Source organism: Helianthus annuus, chromosome 6 (assembly GCF_002127325.2).
Source record: "Helianthus annuus cultivar XRQ/B chromosome 6, HanXRQr2.0-SUNRISE, whole genome shotgun sequence".
Classification (NCBI taxonomy): Eukaryota; Viridiplantae; Streptophyta; class Magnoliopsida; order Asterales; family Asteraceae; genus Helianthus; species Helianthus annuus.
In genome coordinates, this window is record NC_035438.2 from 5,792,751 (window position 1) to 5,806,867 (window position 14,117).

Consider the following 14,117-nt stretch of genomic DNA (forward strand, 5'->3'; position numbering starts at 1 on the left):
CTAATCATTAATTATCCTACATATAATCTACAAAACCTACACATATCAAATTTTCTACATATACCCTACACATTATAGAATTTTATCTTACACAGTCAAAATTTATCCTACACACCTCAAAATATATCCTACACAACTCATAATTTATCATAAACAACTAGTAATTTATTCTACACTTTAAATTAAGTTGTTTTTTTTAATTTGGAAAAAGTATATATTTTGAAAAGGAGTTACAAATTTAATTTAGCTAATTATTAAAGGGGAAGAATACAAATTAATGATTTATGTAAGTTTACCAATATACCCTTACATTAAAAGTAAACACAAATATTAAATGAAGTAAAATAAAGCATTCTTATTGGTTGAAACTTCTTGTTTTTTCTTCTTACAAAAAAAATCCTTCTCATTTGAACCCTCCACTATATAAATTACATATATGTAAAACGTTGAAATAATTACGGGCCCTCTTGCGTTTTTGGCCCTGAGCCGGCGCACACCCTGCACATGCTCAAAACTGGCCCTGCATCATAATATTATTATTGTTATTATCTTGATCTCTTTCACCACCCTTGAGATCGACTCTGAGAACTCATATCGATAAATCTCACCCTATTTTTTTATCCAAATATACGAACTCGTTTTTATTTCTTTCAAAATTCTATTCGAGCTCTTTCTCAAATTACTAAACCCTCTAATTTCTTGTTTCTAGAGAAGCCAAAGACTGACCAACACGATATTTAAACCCATTTTTTTAAGACTTTACTCATTTCTAGAATAATCCGTTGCAATTGTAATGTTTTGAGGACTTCAGAATATCATCTCATAAATATCATAGTTAATATTTCTTTCAATGCTTTAATAAATTCATATTATTACGATATATTTAATATATAACTTCAATATTTTTAGGCTTTAAAAAATAAAGCAATTTTTTGGTTTAATACCGATACTCAAACGTACGGTTTGGTTTGGTTTTGGTTTAAAATTATGAGTCGTGAGAGTCGGCTAACAACCCCACCATCTGGAACCCTCAATGAGAGGTTTATTTATTTATTTATTTTTTTTCATATATTGATGGTATTTTTTTAATGGCATCATCATTTAATTTTGTTTTTAATCAGTAAACGTATACACACCACTTGATTAAAGGATGCATTAGATAGACCTACGTCCACATAAAACAAGTTATTAAATTAATAAAAGATTTAAATTATAATTGATCAGGTCATTAGTCTCTTTCATCAAATTTGTAAATAAATGTTATATATAAAAAAAAGTATAATAAAACTTTTGAAAATAAACGATTTAACACATTTTCAAATATAAAAAAAGTAAGTATAAACAAAGTATTGCAGAATGTTTTCTTTTGTTATTTATAAACACGCAAGTGTTTGTTCACACAATTTAGCTAAACACATCCATAAACTAGGTAATAAAGATTTAAAGTATTTACTAGTCACATGTCTATGTTTAGAACTAGTAAATTTAATGTGCGTTGCCGCAACGCCGAAACATACGGTAACTCAAATTTATATCGTCTAATCAAAACGTAATATATTTGACCCGACTGGTCTCCGAGGGAAATTTATGTCAAAACATTAACCAACTGAAAACGTAAATAAAAATAAGGACGGAAACGTTTAATATTTGACTCAACTTATTTGCGAAAAAATTTTACATCGAAACGTTAACCAACTTGAAAATGCTTCGCGAACCATATTCTTAAGGCATTTCGTTCGAACATTGTTCTCTTTCCTTTGTAAGCACGTTGTGGAGATGACCAAACGTAAAGTAACTCGAATTTATATTGTCTAATGAAAACATACCAATTAAACACGTACATAAAAGTAAGTAAAATATCTTATAATATCTTAGCCTACACATTTAAAAAAAAGTTACAACGAAACGTAAATCAATTCAAATTTATGCCCATTGCAGCTATATAGAATTTTAGATGATAAAAATGTATCTTTTAACTTAGGTTTTAATCAATTGAAGGTATGATAATTAGTATATTTAGTAATAGTGATCTTAAGGTGACCCGGGGCGGTGCGTTATGGCCTTGCCATAACGCGTTATACAACCACGGCACACCGCCGCCGCCTACTCGATAACGCGTGTTCATTTTGACGCGTGCTGGCCATAACGCGTTGAACTTTTTGAGTTTTATAGGGTATGACTTGTACATTGTGCATTAATACTTGTATATTGGAATCCCCATCACTAGTGATTCCACCCCTCCTACATTTCTATCACTAGTGATGGAAATTGGATTGATGACATGGCATTAGTTGATTGGATAGTGGGAGTGATGGAATCCATCACTAGTGATTCCACCCCTAGTCCCCTAATAACGAGTTAAAGTAGAGAGTTGTTATATGACGTATGACTTTTTTCTTGTAGTTTAATCCCTTAAATCCCTAGTAAGCTTAAAAACATAAAACAAAATATATTGCAATCTTCAATTAAAAAAATTAGATTTTGATTCCGAACAGAGTTAAAATCTTAGGGTGAAAGGGGTGGGTGCAGGAAGTCATACGGCAAATTAGTTTGCCTTGCGGGAACACTGCCGCCATCAACCAAGTCACCGCGCAGTGACTGTGAATTCGGGGAGTGTTCACTGCACAAGGGGGGAGGAGAGAAGAGGAGAGAGAGAGGGGCGTATAGTGAGCCCCACTCTCTTCCAACCAATCATACATTTTTTTTTTAAAAGAAAGGGTTGGGTGAACAGTGATTAAGGGCAAGAGGGGAGTTGGAGAGGCATGTTGACATGACAAGAAATCATTGGCGGGAAGTTACCCTCAAGAGGTGACCACCCCTCTCACTCATTGATGCTTCGCGTGTGACAATCTGATAAGATAACAAATACATTATTATCAGCATGATTACGTGTGTAACTTAAAAACATTTCGTTTTTGTATATTTGATGCTTGATGGTTAGAGGTTGAATTAATGTCCTATAAGAATATTTGTATATTTAATGCTTGATGGTTAGACCATGTGTAGTGGTAATGTGTTATAATCCCTCCACTATGGGGCATTATTCGACACGTGGCGTCCTAGTCAGCGATGAGGCATTATAGCAAAAGTGGCGTAGTGGGGCATTATGCCAATAACCCCCTTCCAATCATTAAAAAAAAAAAAAAAACACTTTACTAGTTTCTCTTTGGTTGGGGCAAAGAGAAAGCTGCTACCCCTTTGCAAAAAGTGGGCAGCATTAAATGACATGTCAGACATGTGAGTAGTGATTGTCCATTTCCATTCTTCCATCAGCGTTATTATTAAAACGCCAAACATCATTTTTTTGATTTTTTTTAAATAACGCCCCATGTAATGGTAGTGGGGGCGTTTTGAGGCGTTATTTTTCAATTTTTTTTTAAAAATCACGCCCCACTACGGATGATCTTTAGAGAGGTTGAGTTAATATCCTCTAAGAATATTTGCATATTTAATGTTTAATGGTTAGACGTTGAATTAATGTCCTATAAGAATATATTCGGCCTGTTAACACTAAGACTTTAAATGTGGGCCTACTGTTGGGCTTTTTTCTTTTGGAATGCAAATTTAATTCATCTCGTCACCATTAGACCATGTGTAGTGATTAAGAAAAATAATGCCTCCACCATAGGGCATTATCCGATACGTGGCAACCCAGTCAGCATGGGGCGTTATTGCAAAATTGGCGTAGTGGGAATAATGCCCAAATAATGCCCTTTTCAATCCTTAAACAAAAAAAAAAAAAAAACAAACTGATTTCTCATTGGGTGGTCAACCCAAGTCAAACCTCCAACAAGTGCAAAATGGCGTTTTAATAATAACGCTAATCAAATTTTTTTTCAAAAATAACCCCCCAAAACGCCCTATGTAATGGGAGTGGGGGCGTTATATGGCGTTTTTTTGAAAAATTTTTAAAAATCACGCTCCACTACGGGTGGTCTTACAAACTAGTTTTATACCCGTTCAGTAGACGGGTTAATTAATAGCATAATAACAAGTATTTATCATTTGTATTCTAAATGTTGTTTAGTAACATTTGATGGACTTTAACAATATTCAAACTCAACAAATATGTTCAGCGCTTGAAAAGCAAAACATTTTGGTGGTACACTATATACTCCTAAAATCTAGTATCTTTAATTTATAAACCTACACCTTTGACATACTACCAAATGTTACCAAACAACATCTAGTATGTAACATTATACTCATGGGCGGATCTTAGTGGAGCCGTGGCAGGGCCACGGCCCTGGCAAGTTTTTCGGCCGTAGTGCTAATTTTCCGCAATTCGATCGAAATTTTGTATATATACTATGTTCGGCCCTGGCAAGTTTTTCGGCCGTAGTGCTAATTTTAGTGTCCGTGTCTTTCGGCCCTGGCAGGTTCAACGGGCAAGATCTGCCACTGATTATACTACTAAGTTACATGGGATACATGTACCACTTCCCATCCATAAGTTGTAGAAAAGCAAGCAGCAAGCAGCAAGAAGCAATCAGTTGAGCATTGTAGAATGCCTCGTTTTTAGAATCCTTTTAAGCATGTTCATCCCAAACGCTGAATCAAATTAAAAATAAGGCAGCAGTCAATATTATTGGATAAAGACTAAATTATACAAGCCCGTTAGTACAACTACACTTAATATAACCCATTTCAAGGAAAACGCTTTTTTTGTTAAAATATGTTTGACCCGAATAAAATTCATATTAATTTTTAAAATGGCCTGGTTGGAACTCGACTGACCCATTTTAAAGTGGCGAAGCTTGACCCGAATGACCGGGGGGGGGGGGGGGTCGAAAACGTATATACCCAAAAATTTCTATACAAAAACTATGGGTCAAGTTATTCTACAAAGTCTTCTAATTGTAAGAAGTGTAAGAAGGATTTATAGAGTGACAAGTGTCTAATAACCTAAAACTAAACCCACTACATCACCACCAAAAACCTAAACACCCACCCCCACCCCACCCCCCCCCCCACCACCCAAAAACCTAAACCCCCCCCCCCCAACCAACCAAAAAACCTAAACCCACCCACCCCCCCAACCCCCCCCCCCGGCAAAATAAAAAACTATACCTCACAAAAAAAACCCCCAAAAAACCTAAACCCCCCCCACCCCCCCACCCCCACCCCCCAAAAACCTAAAAAAAACCTAACCCCCCCCCCCCCCCCCCCACCCCCCAAAAACCTAAAAAAATCTAAAAAAAACTAAACACCCACACCCACCCCCCAACCCCATCCAAAAACCTAAACCCCCACCCCCCACCCCCTCGGCAAAAAAAAAAAATTTTTTTTTTTTTTTAGGGTGGGTGATGTGTGTGTGTGTGTGTGTGGGGGGGGGGTTAGGTTTTTGGTGGTGGTGGATGTTTAAGGTTTTTTTTTTTTTTTTTTTTTGTAGTGGGTTTTTTTGTGTAGTGGGTTTTTTTAGGTTATTGGACACTTGTCACTCTATAAATGCTTCTTACACTTCTTACAATTAGGATCCTTTGTATTTGATCCTAATCCCAAAAACTATATATATAACACCACTGAGCGAAAAGTTCGGGGGGTCGGAAGCCCCTCCCCGCCCCTTCTATACTTTGGCACTGGTTAAGGAGAAGGGTAAAATATTCAAGACACAAAGATGTCGTACAACAGTTGAACAAAACTATTAAAACATCATAATTGTACAATACGAGAGGCCTCTGCCAAGCCATGCTGCTGAGCCTGCAACAACCTCAGCTGCACATATATGAGAAACATTGGTCAAAATTAAGGTAATAAGTCTTACAGAAGTTAGGGTTTATCGCTACACGACGGTTTAACCAGTTAATCACATAATAACAAAAGCAGCAACCGATTACTCGATCTGATTATAAGTTTTCACATTAATTATATCATCATTACATCAACAAAAGCAATCATTCAAAAATTCAATTGAAACAGATCTGGATTTCTACAAATTAATTAACTCATGGAAGAGGAACATATTTCTAAAATTAGAATGAATTTAAAAGATGAGTGATATTCATAATATACCTGAAGTTGTATTGCAATTATTGCCTCTGTCAAGACTATGTGAAATTCTCCTAACAGCAACAAATGATCCACCTCTATCCTCCATTATTACTAACAAACAATCACACTAATTCACCTTCATTTCCACCATTTGCAACCAACTAACAAAACCAAATTCAAATCAAGAAGTAACCCCGATCAAAATTGGTACAAAAAAGCATAATATATCAAGAATCAATACATTAACAAACCTTACGAAGTGATTCTTGAGGGAAAATGCAGGAGTTCTCTAGGGTTTGGTTGGATCTAAAGTTGTAAGGGGAATACAATGGAAGTGAATTATGAAGCTCTTTTTTTTCTTTCTTTCGTTGATTATATTGTTGTGTGTGTGTGTGTATTGAAATATATACAGGAAGGAAGAGAGGATTGATGATGGTTATGTTTCTCTCACTACCTTCTCTTTCTATATATATCGATTATATATTTAAAATTTATATTTATATATGTACATGTTCTTTCACTTCTTTGTTCGTTTGTTGGTGGCCATCTCGTCTGTTAGGTTAGGGAGGAGTATCGTCTCTTTCTCTCTCTGTATCTATATATTTATACATATATGTATAGTTGTATATTTTATTGAGAATTAAATGTCATTTTAGTCTACGTGGTTTGAACTATTTTTCCAGTTTAGTTCAAAGGTTTCATTTTTCGTCTGTTGGTTCAAAAAGGTTTCACCGTTGCTATTTTAGTCCGCTTGGTCAATTTCATCCACTTTTTTTTGTTAACGAAAAGGGCAATTCGGTTATTTTATATGTAATTCTATTAGCTAGAAGGGAAATTCGGCCATATAAAATGACCGAATTGTCATTCTCGTTAACAGAAATAATGGATGAAGTTGACCCAGTGGATTAAAATGGCAACGGTGAAATTTTTTTGGACCCACATAAAAAATAAAATCTTTGGATTAAACTGAAAAAATAACCCAAAACACAGGGACTAAAATAATATTTAATTATTTTATTGATAGAGAGAGGGCGAAGGTTTTGAGGTACGGAGATTACAACTTTAAAATAAGTATATACTAGATTGTAGCCAATGGCCGCGCGTTGCGGCGGCGGCGCATTAGTTGTTTATAGTTGACGGCACGTTATGTGATACGTTAACCATATGAAAACGCGTGTTTCAACGATCCGATCTAAAACATTGCGGTTGCAAAAGAAACATTATCAAACCCGAGTGATTCATTTAGTGAACGTTCCATCTAACCACTACACCACTATTACCTTTAAAATTAAAAAAAATGTGTATTTATGTTGAGATATTAACATTTGATGTAAAAAAATGTCAAATTATAATATTTAAATGATTCCCACATAAAAAAAGGAGGATTTAGTATTTCCTAAAATCAGTAGAAGAACAAAAAATGAAGTTGAATGATGAAGCAAAGGTGTATATGTTAATCAAGATTTGATGTTAAAGCAGAATGATGAAGCAAAGGTGCATGGACAAATAGACGGATAGTATAAAACCAAAAACCGTGATCCTTGTGATGCTTAATAAAGAAGTGAAGGGGGTTAGTTGTATATGTTAAAGCTTAGTCTTTTACTCTTTTAGCAATGTTCTTTTACTTTACTTATCAACCACCAAAGCATATTGCATTTTGTCCTTTAACTTGCCAACCAATAATAATCTATATATATTTAAAAATTTAGTTATATCAACTTTTTTAGAACCTTCATTATCAGCCTCTTAAATACATTTGTGTCTTTCAAGTTGTAATTGCCTTAATATGTTTTAATGTTTTATAATTACATTTATAGTATTTCAACAGGTTTCAAGTGAAAAATAAACAATTTTTTCGCAATTTTACGACCATTACTTCATTTGGAGTTGTTGGTACTCTGATTTCGTTTGCCATCATATCGTTCGGTATGTTAAATGCTTACAATTAAACATCTCGGTGGTCTTATATTTTTTTAAGATGTGTTGATTTTATTTATGTTTATTAGACTTTAACTTGATTATTTTTTTTCTTATTTCGGAGGCAACGCGTCTGTTTCCTTTATTGGATATTGGTTACCTTGAGCTCAAGGACTATCTCGGTATTTATTCTTTTTCTCATTTTTCTAAAATTTTGATGAATTTTTTTATTTTATGACGTGAATGTGATATATATACCCAGTATAAACTTAAAATATCATATAACGGTTTTACCCTTTTCAAACACATTACCTTTTTTAACCTTAATTTAATTTTTGCGGATATATTTGTTCACTACTACAAAAATAGGTTTCCGCTATGGCCGAATTTGTAGCAAATCTGTAGCAAACACCCAGTTTGCTACGAATTTGCTACAAATTTGGTTCGTAGCTACAAGTCTCGTCGTGAATTTATTTGCTACGAATTTTAGCTACGGAAACATATTTTGCTACGGTATTAGCTACAAAAATAGGCGTCGCTATTTTAGCTATGAATTTTGCTACGGAAATGTTTGCTACGACTTTTAGCTACCGAATCATACTTTGCTACGGTTTTAGCTACAAAAATAGGCATCGCTATTTTAGCTATAAATTTTGCTACGGGAAAGTTTGCTACGAGATTTGGTATGAACTTTTAGCTACGCTTTTTATTTCAGATTTCAAGCTACGAAATTTTAGCTACGTTTTTTTCAACTACTTTTTGGCTATGGTTTTTGCTACATGTTGGACCACATAAAACTTGCTACAAAATTTAGATGCAAACACAATTAAATTTGCTATGGATTCTGCTACTAATAAATTTTTCATATACCCGTTATTTGCAATTATACATAGAAATATATCCAAAAAATCACATAAAGGTTTACAATGACAAATAAAAACCACATGTTCTACAAATAAGATAAGAAAAATTATGAAATATAATGCCATAAAATATTACAAAATTATACAAAATATCCAAATACAAATTAGAGTTAGTTACATAGTTAGTCCCTGTGGTTTGCACAAAGTAACATATTTAGGTACTAATAGTTTAAAATCACATTCTAGGGTATTAACTTTTCATTTTGTAACGTTTGGAGATATTAACATTATTTGTAGGTTTACAATCACATTCTATTAGTACCTAAGTATGTTATTTTGTAAAAACCATAGGGACTAACTATGTTAATACCCTAGATGTTAATACCTCCAAACGTTACAAAATGAAAAATTAATACCTTAGAAGGTGATTTTAAACTATTAGTACTTAATTATGTTATTTTGTGCAAACCACAGGGACTAACTATGTAATTAACTCTACAAATTACTATAGTTTCCTCACTTTCTACATCCCGAATGAAGAAACCGTCACTACTCCATCCCATCTAGAACATCACTTCATATGCAAGCAACACAAAATACAATATGTGTACAAACAACACAGTTTTCTCTTTATCTTCATCGCGAATAGAACATCCTTCATTGCCATCTTTTCTAATCAAATGATTCAAACAAATTAGAAGTCCACCCTTCATTACCATTAATGTTTGCCTCATAAAAATTAATTAGCAATAACATAAAGCAGAGAATGAAGAAATGTGAAAGTATACCCTGTTTCCAAGCAAGATTTATGATCATTTTTCGCAGATGTTTCCCACGTTTAGTGTGTTCTCAAATGATCGATGTGTGTGTTTTGAGGTTTGAGCATTGACTGATTCTTTAACCGCACCTGATAAACTTGGAACAAATAAACTATGAGATGTAAATGCTTCACACATTAACCCATAAAAATTACATATTGGACAAATATAACTGAATAGCAATGAGTCTGGAAAGCTATCATAACCATCTTAATCTTAAAATCATCTTGTACAAATCCATGAGAGCAAATACACGAGAGATAACAGAAAAAAAACATATTTAAATGGAATTTGAACCAAAGTAACACAGAGTTAATTCGGGCTTTAAATGAACTCATATTAATGATACTGAATATTAAATATAAAAAGAGATTAAATAAATTGAAAGGAACACGTACCGTGGAGTAGTAGTGCAGTTTGAATGGGGAATCATTTTTGGGGATGAAATTTTTAAATGGAGCCAAAACGATTGAGGTAGTTTATGGGGTGGGAATTTTCATTAGGCGGGAAAAGACGGAGGGAGTTTATGGGGGCGGGAATTTTAATTTTTTACCTTAAATGAATTATGTAAATGAATTTTTGAGTTAAATGCGATTTTAGTACTTATAGTTTGGGTCATTTTGTCAGTTTAGTCTAAAGGTTTCATTTTTCACCTATGTGTCCAAAAAGGTTTCACCGTTGCCATTTTAGTCCACTGGTTTAACTTCATTCATTTTTTCTGTTATCGAGAAGGACAATTCGTCCATATAATATGACTAAATTGGTCTTCTCGTTAACTGAAAAAATAGATGAAGTTAACCTAGTGGACTAAAATGGCAACGGTGAAACCTTTTTGACTCACATGTGAAAAATGAAACCTTTGGACTAAACTGTTAAAATGACTCAAACCACATGGACTAAAATGACATTTAACTCTAAATTTTATAAAAATTATATAAATAACAAGAAGAAATTGTATGGAAATGTTAATCGGGTGCAAACGAGTTGAGCCGAGCCCAAACTCGACTAGGCTTAAGCTCAAACTCATTTAACTTATAAAAGCTCGGGATCAAGCTCAGCTCATTTCAAGCTTTGTTTCTAAAGCTCGAGCTGGGCTCGTGCTCTGCCCATTTATTATTTATTAATTAATTTTTATTAATTATAATTTTATTTTAGAGTAAAATCCTTTTTGAGTCCCTATGGTTTGTGCATTTTAACTATTTGAATCCAAAAACCAAACTTGTCTTGATTTGGGTCCCTGTGGTTTGTATTTTTAACCCTTTGAATCCAAAATGAAACCTCATCCAACCCTTTGAGTCCTTGTGGTTTGTATTTTTAACCCTTTGAATCCAGCCCTTTTAGTCCATGATTTGGAGGAGGTTTGCATTTTGGATTCAAAGGGTTAAAAATACAAACCACAGGGACTCAAATCAAAACATGTTTAGTTTTTGGATTCAAATAGTTAAAATGCACAAAACACAAGGACTTAAAAAGGACTTTACTCTTTATTTTATATATAACTTAGTTATTTTTTATATAATTTAATAAATAGTAATTATTATTATTTAAATATGTATTCAATATACTAATTAAAAAATGTATAAACAGTAGGCTCACGAGCTGGCTTGAGCTTGATAAGCAAAGCTTGGGCTCATGCTCGTATACTAAAGGAGTTCGTTTTTAGGCTTGGGATCATGCTCGTTTAAGCTCGGCAAGTTGGAGATTTTTTTGAGTCGAGCTCGAGTAGCTCGCGAGTAGCTTGGCTTGTTTGCACTTAGTTCTTATAAACAATAAATACTTAGTAACAAATATATATATATATATATATTATTTAATATACAAAATTTATTTAGCTATATTAAAAAAGTATTTTTTTATATGTAATTACTCATTTGTAGATTACTAGTCTAAGATCCCGCGAGTTTCGCGGGTAACTTAATACAAACATATAATATCTACTGGCATTGAAGCCCATATAGATGATCATTTTTGTTCTAGGCCTTTCCAAACTTAGGCTTCAGGTCTAAGGGTTGAAAAGGTCTCAAACAGACAATACACGACCCTAACCGGTACAAACCCAAAACCGAATAGAGTGATCACTTCCCTCTCCAAAAACCTGTTACATACCAGCGAACCTTTAATAGATCAACGAAAGGTCAGGGTTTTCATTTTTTTATGACATCAAGTTTATATAAACTTCAATATCTAAATTCTTATTTAAATTCATATTAGTTCATATAAAACTTTACTTACAGATGTGTAAACCCAAACATGTCTCTTTAATAAACAAATTAGAGCAACTTTTAATGTATCAGTAAACAACACAAATAGTACAAAGTTCAACTCCTACCAGCAAGAAGTAGCTTCATCCAATCACTTGTTCGACACGGATGTAACGTGTATCTTATATATATTTATACGGGTGCTTCTACGATTAAAATAATGAAAGCATAAATTAACATAAAAGCATTATGTGAAATATTAATAGATTTGTGAAAATAATCTTAAAAAAATGCTCGGTAACTAATTGAATATAATTCAACACATTCTTGAATATAATCAATTCCTTGTCGATTTATTCTTAGACTTCTTCTTTTGGCCAAAATAGGGATCCCATAAAATATTAAGAGTAAACTGCCATTTTGGTCCCTGTGGTTTGGCCAGTTTTGCCACTTTAGTCCAAATCTCAAACTTATTACATCTGGGTCCCTGTGGTTTGCATTTTGTTGCCATTTTAGTCCAAAAGCAAACTCAACTCAAATTTCTAAAAAAAAACCTGATTTTTTATCTTTTTTCTCAGGGACAAAATGGTCATTTGTCAAAAAGCAAAGCAAACCTAACCTATTTATGCACAGGTGCCATTTTCTTTACCCCCATAACTTGCAACATCAGGCTGGTTACCCAAATCCATATGAAAATTCAAGCTATAACAGGGGGAGGGGAGCCAATCGGATTAACAGGTTTTGTAGCTAAAGGGACTTCAGTTCCATCCAAATTAATTTCATTAATTTTTTGAGACTCTGTAACATCAATTGAACCTTGAGTGGCAGGGGAATTAAGAAGTGAGCTACCTCTAGCAGGTTGGGATTTAGACACGGACTGCATACCCGATACGCGCTGGCACCAAGATCCCAAAGCTGCAACGAAATTAGAGCTCGCTATTTCATGGGCAGAAAGATGATTTCTGGTATCATTATTCGATTCTTGAACAAAATCTTTAAGATTCAGGTTAACCACCAACTTGTTACCACCTGCGGATGCAATTTGGGGTTCGAGATGAGTCATGACATCCTTTGGGGGTGTGGAATTGTGCACAGGGATCCCAATATCAGGATTACAAAGAATAGGAGATACACGGCATGAGATAGAGGGACCGCTATTAGGGTTTTTAGGCCCCAAAGAAGGGAAATCGGTTGGAGAAAAACGAAGAGTGGTATCAGGAGGACGATTAGGAGGAAAATTATGAGAGTTCATCTCACAATTTGATGGTTTCATGAAGAAATTGGAAGAGAGAGAAGAGAGAGAGAAGAGAGAGAGTCTGTTAGGGTTTTATGATGATGATGATTTATTTGGGGATGAAGTTAATTAAGAAAATGTAAAATGAAAAGCAAAATGACCAAAATGCCCCTGCACTACAGGACAAAATAGGAGGTTGCAACAGTCAAAAAATAGGGTTTTTGGATTTTGGACTAAAATGGCAACAAAATGCAAACCACAGGGACCCAGATGTAATAAGTTTGAGATTTGGACTAAAGTGGCAAAACTGGCCAAACCACAGGGACCAAAATGACAGTTTACTCAAATATTAAATTAAGGATATTTAGGTAACATCCATGGACTCCAAACCAGAAGAAACACACATACGGCATTTATGTCTTAATTGTTTTTTTTAATATGTTATTTTGTTATAAATTTATTATGTTTATAATCTAAAAAACAAAATTAAATTAAAATAATTGATTGATTAATTACCGTGATGACCCATACCCATTTGACCCGTTAAAAACAAAAATTAACTAAGAATTTAGTGATCAAATTTGTTAAGTGAGTTCCTAGTCTTTGAATTACAAATGAAAGTGTTGTGAAAATCGTTTTTGATCTCATAAAAGATAATGCCCAGGTAGTATTTGATATACATGAATGACAAATGGAATGGAACGGACTATACACGGGAATGAAAAAACATGTGTTTGGTTGGTTAAGGTAATGGAATAACCCACTACATAAGGCATTCCATTCCCTCAAATTCCTTCCATCCACCACACCTGTTTTTTTCCCATTCCATTCCCTCTTACCCTTCTTCATCAACATCCCGCCCACCACCCACTGTCGTTGCCAACACCCACCACCGCCACCCCGTGTCGCCGCCCGACCATCCCGGCCGTCATCCTCCGCCACCGGCCACCGACGCCAACACTGACCACCGTCAGCACCCGCCCCCGACAACCGCCACCATGCGTCGCCTCCACCAGCCACCGCCTCCCATCGCCTTCATCACCCTCCACCACCGAACACTGGCGCCACCACCAACCACCCACCACTACCACTT

At 34.5% G+C, this 14,117-nt stretch overlaps 1 protein-coding gene and 1 long non-coding RNA gene across 12 annotated transcripts; both read right to left on the reverse strand.

The window, feature by feature from the left end:
- Nucleotides 1-4,008: 4,008 nt before the first annotated feature.
- LOC110864477 lies at nt 4,009-6,554 on the reverse strand. Of its 3 annotated transcripts, none has more exons than XR_002549850.2 (4): nt 6,243-6,554; nt 6,013-6,152; nt 5,627-5,715; nt 4,009-4,551 (listed from the first exon to the last, which is right to left on the reverse strand). It is a non-coding gene; the product is annotated as an uncharacterized LOC110864477 (long non-coding RNA). The 3 variants fall into 3 exon arrangements; XR_002549851.2 differs by having other exon boundaries at nt 5,665-5,715; nt 6,243-6,553; XR_002549849.2 differs by lacking the exon at nt 4,009-4,551 and having other exon boundaries at nt 5,524-5,715; nt 6,243-6,549.
- A 2,240-nt stretch (nt 6,555-8,794) lies between these two features.
- Nucleotides 8,795-13,130, reverse strand: LOC110864478. Of its 9 annotated transcripts, none has more exons than XR_004859960.1 (3): nt 9,988-10,242; nt 9,560-9,686; nt 8,795-9,438 (listed from the first exon to the last, which is right to left on the reverse strand). XR_004859960.1 is itself a non-coding variant. In XM_035974344.1 (2 exons), exons 1-2 carry the CDS (start codon nt 13,061-13,063, stop codon nt 9,584-9,586), a joined length of 483 nt encoding a protein of 160 aa, XP_035830237.1. In that variant the 5' UTR covers nt 13,064-13,109; the 3' UTR covers nt 9,560-9,583. The 9 variants fall into 9 exon arrangements, 5 of the variants coding, with proteins under 5 accessions (XP_035830237.1, XP_021969241.1, XP_021969242.1 ...); XR_004859959.1 differs by having other exon boundaries at nt 9,560-9,678; nt 9,988-10,218; XR_002549853.2 differs by having other exon boundaries at nt 8,795-9,443; nt 9,988-10,209.
- Nucleotides 13,131-14,117: the final 987 nt, after the last annotated feature.

Coding starts and splice junctions, on each gene's coding strand:
- LOC110864478 (XM_022113549.2), bottom strand. CDS start 13,063: ATGAAACCATCAAATTGTGAGATGAACTCTCATAATTTTCCTCCTAAT. Junction 9,679..12,639: donor TAAATCCCAACCTGCTAGAG/GTAGCTCACTTC, acceptor CAAGTTTATCAG/GTGCGGTTAAAGAATCAGTC.